Raw genomic sequence first — 20,065 nt, 5'->3', positions numbered from 1 at the left:
TTCAAGGTTAAGGTCACCTAATTTATTCAGCAAGTTACAACTGCGTGTTATTTATCAGTGCCAAATTCGACGATCCCATAAGGGAGAAAATGGACTATTGCCATATTTTCATTGTCCCCGAACCCTTCAGAAACGCCTCAACAAGACTAAGGCATGCAATTAACACTTTGAGGTTATACTTGATTTTAACCATCTGGGATGACATACATTTGTTCGACATGTTCAAGGTCACAGGCGTATTCACAGGCGTATCAGTTCAGTTTTGCAAAGTTTTCGTTTTAATCTTTTACCCGAATAACTTATGAAAACGTAGATTCTGGTTGTGTTTCTGAGATACACGCATTCAAACGGGAACGTAATGCTTCTGATTTCTTTAAACCTGACGCGTTTTATTTTACTTTGAACCGTCCTAATTCTTTTTTTGCAAATGTGTAAGACACTGCTAATTTCAGGCACCTGTGTTTTAGAACGCCAAGCATCACGCCATACATTTTGTTTCTTCCAGTCTAAAAATTCACAGAGCTGCAATCTAATTTAGCATGTTCCTTTCGTTCAAATGTTTTACGAATTTTCGTAAATCATAATTATGACGATTGCAGAGCATAATTAAAACGTCCATGACTGATTTACAACGCTACGAAGTTCAACATAACCAGTTGCAAATTGACCATGAGTCGTCGCGGTATTTATCAACTTCGATTGGATCTTTAAGAGTAAATCTCAACAATCGTTGTTATCGGAAACACGAATCCAAAACCACAGATTAAACTAAAAGCCTGATTGGCTTTGACTTTGGCAATCCAACTTTTAACTGAAGCGCAAAACCATTCACCAATTGGATTTGTCAGAAATGAACATAGTTTTTACATTTAGTCAAGTTTTGACTAAATGTTTTAACATAGAGGGGGAATCGAGACGAGGGTCGTGGTGTATGTGTGTGTGTGTGTGTGTGTGTGTGTGTGTGTGTGTGTGTGTGTGTGTGTGTGTGTGTGTGTGTGTGTGTGTGTGTGTGTGTGTCTGTCTGTGCGTGTGTGTGTGTAGAGCGATTCAGACTAAACTACTGGACCGATCTTTATGAAATTTGACATGAGAGTTCCTGAGAATGATATCCCCAGACGTTTTTTTCATTTGTTCGATAAATACCTTTGATGACGTCATATCCGGCTTTTTGTAAAAGTTGAGGCGGCACTGTCACACCCTAATTTTTCAATAACATTGATTGAAATTTTGGTAAAGCAATCTTCGACGAAGGCCGGACTTTGGTATTGCATTTCAGCTTGGTGGCTTAAAAACTAATGAATGAGTTTGGTCTTAATTAATTTTTTTTTTATTAAACGATCCAGAAATAATTTCACCTTATTCTTCGTCATTTTCTGATGCCAAAAACATATACATATGTTATATTTGGATTACAAACAAGTTCTGAAAATTAAAAATATGAAAATTATTATTAAAATTAATTTCCGAAATCGATTTAAAAACAATTTCATCTTATTCCTTGTCGGTCCCTGATTCCAAAAACATATAGATATGATAATGTTTGGATTAAAAACAAACTCAGTAAGCTAACAAGAATAGACATACAGAAAAGCGTGTTATCCTGCTCAGCGCGACCACAACTGCACTATTCTGCATGGCTTGTCGATTTCACTGCCTTTGCCACGAGCGGTGGACTGACAAAACGACGAGTATGTGGTCTTGGTGAAAAAAGCAGTGTGTTCAGTTTCATTCTGTGAGTTCGACAGCTTGACTAAATGTTGTTATTTTGCCTTACGCGACTTGTTTTTCTTCTGTTACCCAGCTTGTTATTATTGAAAACTCGATTAACAAAAACTCTTGAAAATGAGGACATTTTTTGTTATCTTGTTAATTAAAAGTAAAGTAACACACAGAGACAATGGTGATCATATGATGCTGCCAATGAATATGAACAGTCGCATGTTATGTGTCAGCACTCTCATAAAGTTTAGCACACACAACAAATGTTTACACTTAGTATAAGCTTAGCTTGTTGTGTGGTCTCAAGTGTTTCTATTGTACTATATAATTATGCCACCCTGTATCTTCCGAATATAATTTTGTTTAAACCAAATCTGTTAAAAATTGCAAACGCCTGTGGGTATTGAACGGCTCAGTCAGGTAGAAACGGGAAACCAAAACAAGATCCAAACACAACACGGCATTCATGCGGCGGATTGGTTTTGTGCGGAACTGGTTACGCGTGTCTGTAGGTATACCATTTCTCCATGCAGCCATATACCCCCTGTTTACGACTGTACAAAAGCTAGGCCACTTCGTCTGTCAATCCCCAATAGGTCTTTTCTATGTCGAGCGCTTGCGACATATACACCTCTTGTGCACTGGAAGGTCCTGGTATTGATTTTTATGAATTGCGCAGTTCGTTTATCGATCGAGTTCATGGGTGCTGATTGCGAATATCTGTGTTGTACTATTGATTATTGAGTAGTGTGAAGTGTTGGTTGTTGTCGGTTGTGTGTGTGTGTGTGTGTGTGTGTGTGTGTGTGTGTGTGTGTGTCTGTGTGCGTGTTTGTGTGTCTGTGTGTGTGTCAGTGTGTGTGTGTGTGAGAGACAGTGTGTGTGTGTGTGAGAGAGAGTGTGTGTGTTTGAGAGAGAGAGAGAGAGAGAGAGAGAGAGAGAGAGAGAGAGAGAGAGAGAGAGAGAGAGAGAGAGAGAGAGAGAGAGAGAGAGGCAGACTCGGACGGACCGACCAATAGGCAGACAGAGGGTGTTAAAAATGAGTAGACAGAGAACACACACACACACACACACACACACACACACACACACACAAGTAATTCTCACGCCTAACAACGTCAATACTTCTTTATCAAGGGGAACAACCACCTTCTTCATTCAGTAGCAAAATGTGGCGTATCCTCCCTTGCTAACGACACACCTGTCATCGATATAGCTGTTGCTCAGCAGCGATTGCAGCTCTTCTTGCAGTGTCGGTGCATGTATGAAGGGTTGGTAGTGCACTCCCCGGTCCTCGACCAGTAGCCACAGTGCCTGCTGTCGTCACTGCAGTTTCCTCCATCACCTCCTGCGATACAATGCTGTCATCAGTAACACAAAAAAAGAAAGCGAAAGAAAGGAACAAACCAACAAACAAAAAAAACAAGCAAACAAACACACAACCAAGTAAGAACGAAAGAAAGAAACAAAGAAAGAAACAAACAAACCAAGAAAGAAAGAAAAGACAGACAGAAAGACACAGAGAAAGAAACAAACATACAATCAAACAACAAAAAAGAAAAGAAACAAACATACAAACAAAGCAACAGCCAAACAAACAAACCAAGAAAGAAAGAAACAAAGAAACAAAGAAACAAAGAAAAAGAAAATCAACAAACAAACAAACAACCAACAACAAACGAAAAACAAACAACCCAACAACAAATAAAATCAGATAGAAAGAAAGAAACAAGAAAAGGAACTAACAAACAAGCAAAGGAATATTTCGCAATTCATTTCATTTTTAGAGAATATATTGCTCCACATTGAAGGCACGTACATTATTCTGTTGATCGGTTGACTGGTTCGATGATTTTCATCGTTTGCTTGCAAGTGTTATTCTGTTTTGTTGTGCTCTGTTTACATATTCCATAAAAGGCACTTTTTTGTAACTTGGACTCACATTTTTCACAACATAATGAGAAAACATTGAAAGATAAGTCACACAATTATTTAACCACTGTATGTCTGTTGTGCGTCTAACTGTTTGACCACGTTAAAGACCAACAGGTCAAAGTTCTATTGAAAGTTTCAAGTCGTTTTGTCTATAATCAAACGTTCCATAAACCAAAGACCATTTATCCTGGACCGCCAACTAGCTCTCTCTCCGCTCTTTCTCTCTATTACGAGGTAGCGGCCCCTCGCATTTAGGAACGAAGAGAGGTACAGAAAAGCGTGCTATCCTTCTCAGCGCAACTACTACCCCGCTCTTCTTGGCCTTTCAGAAATCAGGGGGATGTCATATCCGGTGTCGATTGTAAACATGGACGAAGTTGCCGAGGTAAGTTCTGAAAATGCTAAAATAAACTCAGCTAAAGTGCATATGGAACATGTTTTTCGATGAGTTTTGTTAAGTTTAGTTTGGAGTTTTGGAAAATCCAGTTCATTGTCACCTCCCATTGTCACAAATAACTGGAGCGTGCTTTCTTTTCACTGTCTTTCAAACCGGACGCTAAGCGCCCCTGTGAAAGTCGAGCGTCGTAACCTCGAAGGGTCACGTGACGAGTTGGCGGTCCAGGCTATTTGGTCTATGCATAAACTAAACATTTCTTGTTTTTTTTTTAATCCATATTGTCTACGTGTTATGTCTTACCTCCGCACAAGTTACAGCTCTGGCGACAGTTAACCCGCATGTAAGAGGAATAACTCTGGCAGTAACCATAACCTGCCCAACTGCTGCAGTAGTTGTTCTTGTCTGTGCAATCTGAGAGCGAAAAAAGCGTATATGTATATATTTCTGATGTAATTTCAGTGAAAACTGACCATTGAAAGGGTGGAACACCGGAACATACGGATTACTTTTTGAAAACCACCAGGAAAAAAATTAACAATGTGATAAAACTAAACTACAATAAAAACAAAACAAAGTAAAACAAACAAGGCAAAAATACGAACAACTCATACCACAACGGATTTCTTGACGTTACAAAAAAAAATCAGAGAGATTTCGTTTAAACTTTTTGTTGTTGTTGTCACGTCTGAAATCATTAACCCAAAGAAAGAAACACAAATTAAAATCATGTGAGCTAAAAACTCCAAGAGCTAAACGATAATTAACAAGGAATTTCGAGTCATCTAGCTTACTTAGTAACCAACTAACTAACCAACTAACTCACTAACTTATTTACTGACGCAATGACTATTCACACATCCCACCAACTCACTCATCAAGTTATCCGATTAAAACATAACCAAGGAAAATAACGAGTCAAAAAAGATCAAGTTTTGCATTAACCTTCGCCGGTGGTCGTGGGTCCGTGTGGACCCAGAAGGGTGTTTAATTGCAAATATCTCTTACACTAGTTGGAATTTTTTAATGAACTTTTAAGAATGCCCCAGGCACATGAAAAGCTCGTATGTCCTAAAATTTCAGCGAGAAGTATTTAAAAAAAATATGTCATATTTAGACTACAAACATCGTGGGGCCGTGCGGATCCATGTTTCTCAAAGAAGAAATCATGAAAAAATGTCGCATCATGGCCCTACGATGACTTCCGTGTGTAGTCGATAACCCGGACGGGCGAAGGTTAAATAATCACATTCACCCCCTAATCCCCCCTTTCCCTATCTCTGTCACATCGGAGTCAGTTATTCGCTGCGATCGCGTTTTTAACCGGTCAACCCCGTGTTTGCAGTCTGTACGCGAAAAGCGGGGCGTAACTCTTACACAACGCTTTTAAATCATGACAGAGCTATTTCCGGTAAAAGCTTATTTTTTGGACCTTAAACGGCAATAATTTCACGCTGACCTCCAGGACTAGCGGTGGTTGGGGGAGGGGGTTGTCTTGTGGTTGTGGGGGGTTGCACTGTGGTACCCCCACCGCCTCCCCCCGTAGTGGTTGAGGCTGGAGCCTGGGTCACACCACCCCCATCCAGGTCACAGTTCATCCGCAGTGGCTGCTGTAGTTCCGTCTCTGTCACACATCATTAGCGACCATTATGTGAGAAATTCTCTGAGTGAAACGATAACAAGTCGCGTAAGGCGAAAATACAATATTTAGTCAAGTAGCTGTCGAACTCACAGAATGAAACTGAACGCAATGCCATTTTACTCGTAGCATCGTCAGGCCACCGCTCATGGCAAAGGCAGTGAAATTGACAAGAAGAGCGGGGTAGTAGTTGCGCTAAGAAGGATAGCACGCTTTTCTGTACCTCTCTTTGTTTTAACTTTCTGAGCGTGTTTTTAATCCAAACATATCATATCTATATGTTTTTGGAATCAGAAACCGACAAGGAATAAGAGGAAAGTGTTTTTAAATTGATTTGGACAATTTAATTTTGATAATAATTTTTATATATTTAATTTTCAGAGCTTGTTTTTAATCCGAATATAACATATTTATATGTTTTTGGAATCAGCAAATGATGGAGAATAAGATAAACGTAAATTTGGATCGTTTTATAAATTTTTTATTTTTTTTTACAATTTTCCGATTTTTAATGACCAAAGTCATTAATTAATTTTTAAGCCACCAAGCTGAAATGCAATACCGAACCCCGGGCTTCGTCGAAGAATACTTGACCAAAATTTAAACCAATTTGGTTGAAAAATGAGGGCGTGACAGTGCCGCCTCAACTTTCACGAAAAGCCGGATATGACGTCATCAAAGACATTTATCAAAAAAATGAAAAAAACGTTCGGGGATTTCATACCCAGGAACTCTCATGTCAAATTTCATAAAGATCGGTCCAGTAGTTTAGTCTGAATCGCTCTACACACACACACACACACACACACGCACGCACGCACGCACATACACCACGACCCTCGTTTCGATTCCCCCTCGATGTTAAAATATTTAGTCAAAACTTGACTAAATATAAAAAACACACTCACATAACAAGCAAATACTTTGTTTAATAACCACAGTCTCGAGACATAGCGCTTGCTGCCGAGCGAGCCGAGACAATTTTCCCTTTTTTCACTTTACTGCGCTGGCCGCAAAACCCCTCCGCGCGGAGGTGTTTCGAGACACATCGTACGTAGGGTGAAACAGGCAAATGAACATGCAGGGAAACAAGTAGGAGGATGTGAAGACGGACGCAGACCAACAAAAAGACGGTCAGTAAGATGGCCATACTGCTAATGGACAAGACACGTAGACAGATACACAAACTCAAGCACGCATGCGGAGCAAACGCACACGCTCACGCACACACAGACATAACACACACGAAACACTCACAATACAAACAACAACAACAACAACGACAACAACAACAACAACAACAACAACAACACCAACAACAACAACAACAACGACAACAACAGCAACACCAACAACAACAACCAACCAACCCGCCAATGCCCTGCATGCAAAAAAAACCACACATCACAATTGTGACCCTCCACCACGGAATGAGTCGCATGTCACCTTTGCATGATTTTCATATTTTTACATTTTCCTTAAGAGTTTTTAATGCTCTATCTAGTGGTGAAAACCGTTTTAGAAAAGAGCAAACACCTTTTGAGTTATAAGCCTGTGATTAAGGTGACCCTCACACTGTTACCAGACACCCCCCAGACTATATTAAGCCTAGCGCAGAACCGCGCGAGGTTTGTTTGTTTGTTCGTTCATGGGCTGAGACTCCCACGGCTTTTACGTGTATGACCGTTTTTACCCCGCCATTTAGGCAGCCATACGCCGCTCAGTTTCGGAGGAAGCATGCTGGGTATTTTCGTGTTTCTATAACCCACCGAACTCTGACATGGATTACAGGATCTTTTTTGTGCGCATTTGGTCTTGTGCTTGCGTGTACACACGAGGGTGTTCGGACACCGAGGAGAGTCTGCACACAAAGCTGACTCTGAGAAATAAATCTCTCGCCGAACGTGGGGACGAACTCACGCTGAGAGCGGCCAACTGGATACAAATCCAGCGCGCTACCGACTGAGCTACATCCCCGCCCCCCGCGCGAGGTGACATGCGACTCATTCAGTGGTGGAAAGTCACAAATGGATAAATGGAAACTAAAATTCAATACAGAAAAATTAATCTTCAAATTAACTCTTACCTACCCCGTGAGTGCTTGCAGCGTAGCAGATATGTGTTGTTACAAGGGAAGACATCGGAGACCAGACGGAAGAGACCGGGGTCGTAGGAACGCAGTTTGCTTTGTGTGTTGATGGGGCCGTGGACGCCGTTAGACACTGCGTAGTACGGGTTGCAGTCGAAGAAACTCTGTGCGCCCTCAGCCTGGGAGAAAAGTAAAAACAAAGAAGGAAGGCAACTTCAAAAACAGTATCCCAACGTTACTCTCTTCGTCAACAGTCCACCATGTAGTTATGTCCCTTGGAGATCAACATGGCGTTTACGGAATGATTCCAATTCCAAAGTCAATATTGGCGCATTTCAGCGCGATTTTACCTCTCTCAGTTTTAAGACACTGCCAAAGTTGGGTTTTTTCCGACTGCAAATGGTGTTACCTTGTAACAGTTTTCGGACACTGCTAACCTTGAAACAGCTTCCTTGGAACACAGTAATCTTGAAGATTACTAAGAAAGGGACGTCGAGTGAATCAGTACAAACACCTTGGTGTTGTTTTGCAGAACAACCATAAGTGGCGTACCATATTTTTAGTAAGACGTTTTTAAAGAAAGTTTTACATTATTCATGAATTTAAGACATTTTAAATATAGATTGAGTAGTACAAATTTAGTAACAACATTCTGTATATTTCCACATTTCGGAAACTTGCATTGGTCTCGAGTAGTAATATATCAGCTAAAGAAACGCTATTAAACTAATAACCAACCAACCAACCTCCACATTCAGAAGTTGCAACAAAAAAACAGGTGGGATTACTGAACTGCATTGGAGAAATTACACCCAGAAGTTGTGAGGATCATAATGGGTGGTGCGCGTGGAAAATGTTTAAGAAAAAGGGATGCGGCTCTTCAGATTGACTAGTTCTATAACTTGTATAAGGTAAACATTATTAAACAACAGCAGCCAACATTTACAATTAAGACTGTGGTAAACCAGCGTCATGTTTACTTGACGCTACGCTGAAAGAAAACAATTCCGCAGGTGAGTAGAACTACATAACAAGATAACAATAACAAATATACTCACCGTAAATATATTCTTATATTTGATTGTCCATGTTTATTTTGAGTACACTTTTATTGTTATTGTGTGCTACCCTGTAAGCTAAGCTGAAAGTGAGGACGTTTTAAAACCTTCTTTTCACAGTGATAGACCTGATTGTAAATAGTTCTTCTTCTTCTTCTTCTTCTGCGTTTGTGGGCTGAAACTCCCACGTACACTCGTGTGTTTTGCACGAGTGGAATTTTACGTGTATGATCGTTTTTTTACCCCGCCATTTAGGCAGCCATAGTAAATAGTTCTAAGCATGGAGTTTACAATGTGAACTGAAAAAGGAAACTAACTTGCATCAGTCTTGAAATGCACTCACTGCTGAAGAGACAATACAAAAATAGAGAATACTACATGGCTTGCTGTGTCGTACCAGATTTACACGAGTTGGTTTTTTTAAATATTGAACTGCGAACGAAAAAGCAACGAGTGTAAATCTGGTACGAAACAGCAAGCCATGTAGTATTCTGTTTTTATCCTACATACTGTACTTACGTTTACTTTACTGAAAATGTCCCGCAGTCGAGGCAGCTGAATTGAAGACGCTTGTTTTGGAACCTCGATCTCTTCTTAAAGACTCGTGCAATCTATTACGTCAAAGTAAAGAAACGTCACTCTGAAAGTGTGGCGTGACGTGTTAGTTCTAAAAATTCATCGATGGTAATTAGCGAGCGCAATTTTTTTTCTTCTATAATGACGTTTGTCTCGGTGACTTTGGCATCATAAGCAGTGGAAAAACAGGTCCCTGCCAGACTTGCTTGACATGACCTCATTTACATGATATACACACGTGTGATTTGAACGATTATTATCTCATCTCACGAGTGTCTCTCTCACGTATGTGGGATAAACAATATTATCTTAAACGAAATGAGGCAGAGCGTTGTTAAGATATCAAATAACCAAAGGGAAGTAATTGCTCTTTATGCATACGACATGCGTACTAGAGTAAGCGAGAGTTGTACGGAACCTTTCTCCTGGCACCTGAGAGAATAACAAGCTTTGAAATGAACAAGCGACTTTCATCCACAAGCATATATTATGAGCTTGCGACGATCATCCTTTTTTGAGGATGAAAGTCGCTTGTTCATTTCAATGCTTGCTATTCTCTCAGGTGCCAGTAGAAAGGTTCCGTACAAATCTCACTTACTCTATTACGCATGTCGTATGCATAAAGAGCGATTACTTCCCTTTGGTTATTTGATATACAAGCAACTCTAAGTTTACAGGACACACAAAGAAGTGAGGGACTACATTCGCTCTACTCACAAAGTACTCGTCCTGCGTGGACATGGAGTAGGTGTTGGCCCATTTACTGCTGTATTTGGCAGAGCGATACAAGCTCTGCAGCCTGGACTGCCAGTTTCCGATAGCATACTTGGCCCCTAGCAGGTGCACGCCGTGAGCAAACTCGTGAATCATGATGTCCTCGTCGTGCCAACGGTCACTCCTGCAAGTGAAACACAAAGAACGGAAAGTAGGTCACGCACAACGGAAAGTAGGTCACTGCTGAGTTACTTGGCGCCAAGCAAGTGCACACCGTGAGTAAACTCGAGGATCATGATGTCCTCGTCGTGCCAACGGTCACTCCTGCACGTGAAACACAGAACGGAAAGTAGGCCACGCACAACGGAAAGTAGGTCACTGTTAAGTTACTTGGCGCTAAGCAGTGAGCAAACTTATGAATCATGATGTCTTCGTCCTTCCAACGGTCACTCCTGCAGAGAATGTTCATCTGCCACAGGTAGAAACAGAGGAACCGTCCGTTACGCACTGGCCCCTGACTCTCTAGTTAAAACCTACGCCATGAACTTCATGTAAACTTACCTGTAACAAACAAAGTTCTCCTCCCCACAGGTAGAAACACGAGCAACCTATGCCATGTATTTCATATAAAATTACCTGTTAAAGAGAATGTTCTCCTCCCCACAGGTAGAAACACGGGAAATCTATGCCATATATACTTCATGTGAACTTACCTGTAACAGAGAATGTTCTCCTCTCCACAGGTAGAAGCACAGGCAACCTATGCAAAATAATGATGTACTTCATGTACTCTTACCTGAAACAGAGAATGTTCTCCTCCCCACAGGTAGACACGGGGGCACCGTCCGTAGCGCCCAGACCCCTGCCCCTCTGGTTAAAACATATACCAAGTACTTCATGTAAACTTACCTGAAACAGAGAATGTTCTCCTCCCCACAGGTAGACACGGGGGCACCGTCCGTAGCGCCCAGACCCCTGCCCCTCTGGTTAAAACATATACCAAGTACTTCATGTAAACTTACCTGAAACAGAGAATGTTCTCCTCCCCACAGGTAGACACGGGAGCACCGTCCGTAGCGCCCAGACCCCTGCCCCTCTGGTTAAAACATATACCAAGTACTTCATGTAAACTTACCTGAAACAGAGAATGTTCTCCTCCCCACAGGTAGACACGGGGGCACCGTCCGTAGCGCCCAGACCCCTGCCCCTCTGGTTAAAACATATACCAAGTACTTCATGTAAACTTACCTGAAACAGAGAATGTTCTCCTCCCCACAGGTAGACACGGGGGCACCGTCCGTAGCGCCCAGACCCCTTGCCCTCTGGTTCCAGGAGTCTCCAAGCCAGCTGTGCTCGGGAATGTCCGTGGTGCGTTCGTTGGCCCCGATGACCGCGACACGCCCTGACCGCGCGTAGTACGATTGTCTGACGCGCGAGTGGTCAGCGAAGAGAAAGCGCAGCACGTAGCACGCTCTCTTCATGGCGTTGTCCGACACGCGGCTTGACCCTGGGACAGAGAATTTTAAAGCAAATTAAGATCTGATAAACAAAGGGAAATAAGCGCTGTAAATGCTTCCGACATACACAATACAGAATACAGCAAACAGAATCTTTAATTGCCCAAGGTTGGGAATTTGTTTTGACATTGCCGTTAAGAAACATCCAATCAAGCCATGTACACCAACACACGCATAGATCTATGCAAACCGATGAACGACATCAATTTAAAGACGACACTGGACAGCATTTAAAAATACATTCACTAAAACTAGCAACATACACTCAATGTGCAATGGATCGAGTAAGTGAGAGTTATCCGGAACCTGTCTCCTGGCACATGAGAGAAACAATGATTCTTCTTCTCACGTTCGCCGAGAAACAATGATAATAATAATTACCTAATGAGGATGAAAGTCCCTTGTTCATTTCAATGCTTGTTATTCTCTCAGGTGCCAGGAGGAAGGTTCCGTACAACTCTCGCTTACTCCGTTGCACATGTCGTATGCATTTAGAGTGCTTACTTCCCTTTGTATATCAGATCTCCTGGGACAGCGAAAGAGAAACAGAAGAAAATGTGAAACAGAAGGTGGTGGTTTTTTTAAATTCTAGGGTTGTGTTACTTGTATCTCGTACAACCCATGCAGGATCTAAGACCAGTTTTCCATGTTGACGTCGTCATGGAATCTTGGCGTAACTCATTTCAGCAGAAGGCCAAAATTGATTATTTTTATTAGGAAATAGTATATATGTTATACAGTTAATCTGTGAAACCATCGAATACGTGTATTTACTAGGTAATACATGAATTAACTGACGGAAAAAACCCAGTTAATTCATCTATTACCTAAAATAGTTTAGTTAATACACGTATTCCCTGGTTTCACAGATTAACTGTAACATATATATATGTGTACCTGGTATGGATAGAAAGATAAAAGATTGTTAAATAATGTATCATTTGTCCGTCGTATGTTTGAGAAATTTTTCGTATGCAGAATGATTTATCTAGTCTATAGCACACACACACACAATAATAATAATCGCCAAGAATCGAGTTACGTTATGCCAAAATTCCAAGACCGTTTTCTGCTTGTTTAACATCAATCAACAACAGGTTTGCCTAAGCGATATACGTACCTACCCAGTGTTTCCAAGGGATCTATACCCACCCTAGTGCAGGTCGGTACGCCAAGATGATGAACATTCTCAGTGCATGCTTACCCAATGGATATAACCACCCAGTGCATATATACCCAAATGATGTATCTACCCTGGCTGTCAATCCAACACCTTCACAACTTTATGCAAAAAAACAGTGGTCAGTGGGAGGAACTTTAATCACCCAGTGCATATGTACCCAAATGATGTATCCTACCTAGTACAGGTATACCGTAGGCCTCAGTGTACTTCTGGTAGAATCGAGACAGACCGCTGGGCTTCATGTAAGAAGAACTCCTCAGGTTGGAGGGCACGCCGCAGATGTGGTTGCAACTGTGGGTGGTGGTGGCGCGACCTGGGCGGTACCCCTGGGCCGAGGCATCCTGCCATTCCGGCGGTGGGTCTGTGGTTCGAGAACAGAGTGATGTAAGCTACCTATCATGGTTTTCACTGAGTTTCGCACGAGTTGAAATGCCTCGGAAAACTTGTTCTACTTAAAGGTATTCTCCTAAAATGGTCTCAACTCGCCAACAAATGTTTAGAGTTAAAAGAGCTTAGAAAACTTCTTCTATTTGAAGGGATATTCGTGGCCGAAAATGGTCTGAATGTAATGTCTCCAAAAATGTCCAACAATCTAATGACGTCATCTCTGCAAGTGATACCAGTTAAAGGTTTGGCCCTTTAAATGATATATTACTTTAAATGATAAGTGAATTGAGACATTCATAAAACAGGTTTGATCATTTCGTTAATTGAATAATACCTCGTATAATTGAAATGTTAATTGATGTGCTTGGGCAATCTCTGCACGCTATGAACTATGCATTGTCCCCATGGCATATACTTGCTCATGGCATACACTTGCTCATGGCATACACTTGCTCACGGCATACAATTACTCAAGGCATACACTTATTCATGGCATACACTAACTCATGGCATACACTTACTCGTGGAATACACTTATTCATGGCATTCACTTACTCATGGCATACACTTACTCATGGCATACACTTACTCATGGCATTCACTTACTCATGGTATACACTTACTCATGGCATACACTTACTCATGGCATTCACTTACTCATGGCATTCACTTACTCATGGTATACACTTACTCATAGCATACACTTACTCATAGCATACACTTACTCATGGCATACACTTACTCATGGCACACACTTACTCATGGCATACACTTACTCATGACATACACTTACTCATGGCATACACTTACTCATGACATACCCTTAATCATGACATACACTTACTCGTGGCATACACTTACTCATGACATACACTTACTCATGATATACACTTACTCATGACATACACTTACTCGTGGCATACACTAACTCATGACATACACTAACCCATGACATACACTTACTCATGGCATACACTTACTCACGACATTCACTTACTCATGGCATACACTAACTTATGGCATACACTTACTCATGGCATACACTTACTCATGGCAAACACTTACTCATGACATATACTTACTCATAACATACACTTAATCATGGCAAACACTTACTCATGGCATACACTTACTCATGGCATACACTTACTCATGGCATACACTTACGACATACACTTACTCTTGGCATACACTTACCCATGGCATACACTTACTCATGATATACACTTACTCATGACATACACTTACTCGTGGCATACACTAACTCATGATATACACTTACTCATAACATACATTTACTCATGGCATACACTTACTTATGACATACACTTATTCATAACATACACTTACTCATAGCAAAGACTTACTCATGGCATACACTTACTCATGGCATACACCTACGACATACACTTATACTTGGCATACCCATATTCATGGAATGCACTTAATCATGGCATACACTTACTCATGACATACACTTACTCATTGCATACACTTACTCATGGCGTAGACTCATTCAGGGCATACATCTACTCATGACATACACTCACTAATGGTATCCACTTACTCATCTCATACAATTATTCATGACATACGCTTACTCATGGCGTACACTCACTCATGGTATACACTTACTCATGGCATACACTTACTCATGGCATACACTTACTCATGGCAAACACTTACTCATGACATACACTTACTCGTGGCATACACTAACTCATGGCATACACTTACTCATGGCATTCACTTACTCATGGCATACACTTACTCATAGCATACACTTACTCATGGCATACACTTACTGATGGCATACACTTACTCATGGCACACACTTACTCATGGCATACACTTACTCATGACATACACTTACTCATGGCATACACTTACTCATGGCATACCCTAAATCATGACATACACTTACTCGTGGCATACACTTACTCATGACATACACTTACTCATGATATACACTTACGTATGACATACACTTACTCGTGGCATACACTAACTCATGACATACACTAACGCATGACATACACTTTCTCATGACATACACATACTCATCACATACACTTACTCATGGCATACACTAACTCATGGCATACATTCACTCATGGCATACACTTACTCATGGCATACACTTACTTATGGCAAACACTCATGACATACACTTACTCATAACATACACTTACTTATGGCAAACATTTACTCATGGCATACACTTACTCATGGCATACACTTACTCATGGCATACACTTACTCATGGCATACACTTACGACATACACTTACTCTTGGCATACACTTACTCTTGACATACACTTACTCATAACATACACTTACTCATAACATACACTTACTCATGGCATACACTAACTCATGATATACACTTACTCATAACATACACTTACTCATGGCATACACTTACTCATGACATACACTTATTCATAACATACACTTACTCATGGCAAAGACTTACTCATGGCATACACTTACTCATGGCTTACACCTACGACATACACTTACTCTTGGCATACCCATATTCATGGAATACACTTAATCATGGCATACACTTACTCATGACATACACTTACTCATTGCATACACTTACGCATGGCACACACCTACTCATGGCATACACTTACTCATGGCGTAGACTCATTCAGGGCATACATCTACTCATGACATACACTTACTAATGGTATCCACTTACTCATGTCATACAATTATTCATGACATACGCTTACTCATGGCGTACACTCACTCATGGTATACACTTACTCACTACTCATGGCGTCCACTTACTCATTGCAAACACTTACCCGTGGCATACACTTACTCATGGCATACACTTACTCATGGCATACACTTACTCATGGCATACACTTACTCATGACATACATTTACTCATGACATACACTTACTCATGGCATACACTTACTCTTGACATACAATTACTCATGGCAAACACTTACTCATGACATACATTTACTCATGACATACACTTACTCATGGCATACACTTACTCATGGCATACACTTACTCATGACATACACTTACTCATGACATACACTTACTCATGGCATACACTTACTCATGACATACACTTACGCATGGCATACACTTACTCTTGACATACACTTACTCATGGCATACACTTACTCATGACATACACTTACTCATGGCATACACTTACTCATGGCAGCCATGGCGGCGGTCAAGGAATAGAAGTCTGCCTCCGTCACGTTGTCCATGGGGTCGAACCATTCCATCTGAGTTCTCCGCTGTCGTAGCACGTTTGGCGCTGGCACCAGACATATAACAAAATGGTACATTAAGCGAAACAACCAACAAGAGTCGCGCTACCCAGGTGTACGCGTGTTTAGGTGTAATCAGCCACCAACACTTATGGCAGAATGACCGAGGTCTTCTACGTAAACACTGTAGTGACACGGGAGAGGAACATGGATACCGTATCTCAGTCTGCCTCTCCGAGATGAGTCAAGAAAAATGCCAGGGAGTGAAAGACATGCATGGCCTAACTGAACACTGGATCCTATTCACACACAAAAATCAACAGTTCATCCAATGGCACGCAGCGACCTGAACCAAAACTAAAAATACACGAGGAAAAAAAAAGGCAATATCTGACCTGCGTGAGCGACATTCCTCAAAGCGAAGGCAAACACAATCGACATCGCAATGCAGCGAGCAGCCTTCATGGTCACCAGTCCAATGCCACGACTCTCACACAAAGCAATGGTTTCAACTCTCACAGAAATGTTCAGTAATAACTGCTCTCAAATTATTTCCCCCCGAGTCCTGGGGGTGACACTTGTTGAGGGTACCGTTAAAAGTACAATCGTCCGACTGTGACACAATGCGATGCAACACAATTTAAACTTACACACAACTGTTCAGTAATTTCTGCTTTCAAATTATTTCCCCCGTAGCTAGGGTGACACTTGTTGAAGGTACCGTTAAAAGCACAAGCGTCCAAAACTATGCAGCAATTTCAACTCAGACACAAATATTCAGTAATTCATACACTCTCAACTTAACTGCCTCTAGCCCGGCAGGTGACACTCTATAGTAGTATTGATACACCACAGCAATTTAAAACTCTGACACAAAATGGTCAGTAATTCCTAAGTCTGTGGGACTTTCGGGACTTTCGGCGATACGCTGCTCAATGTATAACAATGAACTGGTCTGTAATTCCTATTCTCTCATGTTACTGTCTGTAGAACAATCGGTGATACTCTGCTCAATTTACAAGTTTAAACTGGGACACAAATGGTCAGTAATTCCTATACTCTCATTTTTACTGACCTAAGTGCAGTCAATGACACTCATTATATATCAGTACAAGTGATGAGTCGCGATGAAGCAATAACGTAGAGTTAAGTGGACACCCACTCTTCTCTTCATACGTGATGCGTGAAATCTGCCTTATTTGGTCTAACGGAACAGAGTATTGTAAAATTGACCTTTTAAAGTTGCATGAATTCGGAAAAGACTGAATTTGCCCATAGTGATGGTTTTTCTTCTCTTCTTTTCTTGTTCGTCGTTTGTTTTCGTTTTGTGTTTGTTTTGTTTGTTTCTTTCTTTGTTTCTTCTCATGTGGTTATCTTCTTAACTTTTCTATACATTCAACAAAGAATAACATGAGAAAGAAATCGAGAAAACGAGCAAACAGATAACTAAAAGGCTCACGGTGTTGAAGGTAGCTTACAAGTAGCTTAATAAGTATCACCATAAAATCAAATTTGGTAAAACAAATAAATAAAGCAAAGAAATAGATAAATAATCAACGACACACATAAATAGATAAATACATAAATAAATAAATAAATAGATACATCTACATAATTTCAGAAATAGATTAATGTCATGAATAAATGAAAATATAAAGTTATATATTTTTAAATCAATAAATAAGTAAATTGTGGCTACATTCTTTTTTGCGTTCTGTTAACATGGACTCGCTGATCACAGTACGTTGCACGGGTCCGTGTTTCAAGATAAAGTGACACTGACTGACTATCCCCCCCCCCCCCACCCCCAGATATGAACAGATAGATGCCGTCTAAGTTCTTTTTTGCTGTAACTGTCAGGAACCTAAATTGACACACATATCCTCTTTATTTTCCGTCTGCCTCTTCCCTCATCCTCCCTCCCAACCAACTTGCCTTTGACCCCCCCCCCCCCACCCACCGCCCCCACTCTTCCCCAATGCGCTTACCTCCGAGCAATCCCTCCCTTTTAACTTTCATCCCAACACTCGAGAGCCAGAATTGGCCAAAATGGACACATTTCGAAATGCTCAGAGATTTTCACATTACAGTGATATCAGCCCTTGTATGGTGTTCATTGCACGACTGTCGGTGACGGTATAATGTTGACCTTGAATGCAATGAGACATAATGGCCTTGTTTGCCGTCCCCTCTGCTACAGGCACCAAAACGGTTGTATGGATGTCTTTTTCCTTTATTTGATACACCTCCGTATTCGTGCACGCTCATTCACACCCAATCAGTGTTAATCTGTACTCTTACATGCTCATTCACACTCAATCAGTATTCATCTGTAATCGTGCTGGCTGTTTCACACTCAATCAGTGTCAATCTGTATTCGTGCTGGCTGTTTCACACAATATCAGTGTTCATCTGCATTCGTGCTGGCTGTTTCACACTCAATCAGTGTTCATCTGGATTCGTGCTGGCTGTTTTACACAATATCAGTGTCAATCTGTATTCGTGCTGGCTGTTTCACACTCATTCAGTGTTCATCTGTATTCGTGATGGCTGTTTAACACAATATCAGTGTTCATCTGTATTCGTGCTGGCTGTTTCACACTCAATCAGTGTCAATCTGTATTCGTGCTGGCTGTTTAACACAATATCAGTGTTCATCAGTATTCGTGATGGCTGTTTCACACTCATTCAGTGTTCATCTGTATTCGTGCTGGCTGTTTCACACTCATTCAGTGTTCATCTGTATTCGTGCTGGCTGTTTCACACAATATCAGTGTTCATCTGTATTCGTGCTGGCTGTTTCACACTCAATCAGTGTCAATCTGTATTCGTGCTGGCTGTTTCACGCTCATTAAGTGTTCATCTGTATTCGTGCTGGCTGTTTCACACTCAATCAGTGTCAATCTGTATTCGTGCTGGCTGTTTCACACAATATCAGTGTCAATCTGTATTCGTGCTGGCTGTTTCACACTCATTCAGTGTTCATCTGTATTCGTGCTGGCTGTTTCACACTCAATCAGTGTCAATCTGTATTCGTGCTGGCTGTTTCACGCTCATTAAGTGTTCATCTGTATTCGTGCTGGCTGTTTAACACAATATCAGTGTTCATCTGGATTCGTGCTGTCTGTTTCACACAATATCAGTGTTCATCTGTATTCGCGCTGGCTGTTTCACACTCAATCAGTGATCATCAGTGTTCGTGTAGGCGGCCTCCTGTTTAGCCAGTGTTTATATAATTATGTATTCGAGCGGGATCATTTACACCCATTCAGTGTTCATCTGTATTCGTGCAGCTACATACAAATCCAATCACTGTTCCTCTGTTTTCGTGCACGCCCAATAAATGTTCATCGGTATTCGTGCATGGTATTTCACACTCAAGCAGTGTGCATCAGTATTCATCCTTGTCGAAGGATGCTCTTAATCCTTACACACTCCCAGACAGATTGGTGGTGGCTAACATGATGGTTTTCACTTGGAGGCACCTTTACAGAACAACCCTCCAGTGCTGTTGTAAGAGTAGTTGGTGCTAAAGTCTGGGGCCTGTAGCCTTCAGGACTAGTACTAGTACTAATGCGAGAGTTCGGTAAGTGCGTCCGTCA

At 41.2% G+C, this 20,065-nt stretch overlaps 1 protein-coding gene across 1 annotated transcript; it reads right to left on the bottom strand.

The window, feature by feature from the left end:
- Window positions 1–2,836: 2,836 nt before the first annotated feature.
- Window positions 2,837–17,490, bottom strand: LOC138945548 (uncharacterized). Its single transcript, XM_070316996.1, has 9 exons — window positions 16,859–17,490; window positions 16,403–16,510; window positions 12,997–13,182; window positions 11,370–11,628; window positions 10,125–10,305; window positions 7,775–7,952; window positions 5,505–5,669; window positions 4,349–4,459; window positions 2,837–3,064 (listed from the first exon to the last, which is right to left on the bottom strand). The coding sequence occupies exons 1-9, from the start codon at window positions 16,926–16,928 to the stop codon at window positions 2,940–2,942; spliced, it is 1,383 nt and encodes a 460-aa protein (XP_070173097.1). The 5' UTR covers window positions 16,929–17,490; the 3' UTR covers window positions 2,837–2,939.
- Window positions 17,491–20,065: the final 2,575 nt, after the last annotated feature.

This window comes from Littorina saxatilis, linkage group LG13 (assembly GCF_037325665.1).
Source record: "Littorina saxatilis isolate snail1 linkage group LG13, US_GU_Lsax_2.0, whole genome shotgun sequence".
Taxonomy (NCBI): Eukaryota; Metazoa; Mollusca; class Gastropoda; order Littorinimorpha; family Littorinidae; genus Littorina; species Littorina saxatilis.
This window is presented reverse-complemented; position numbering and strand designations above follow the sequence as displayed.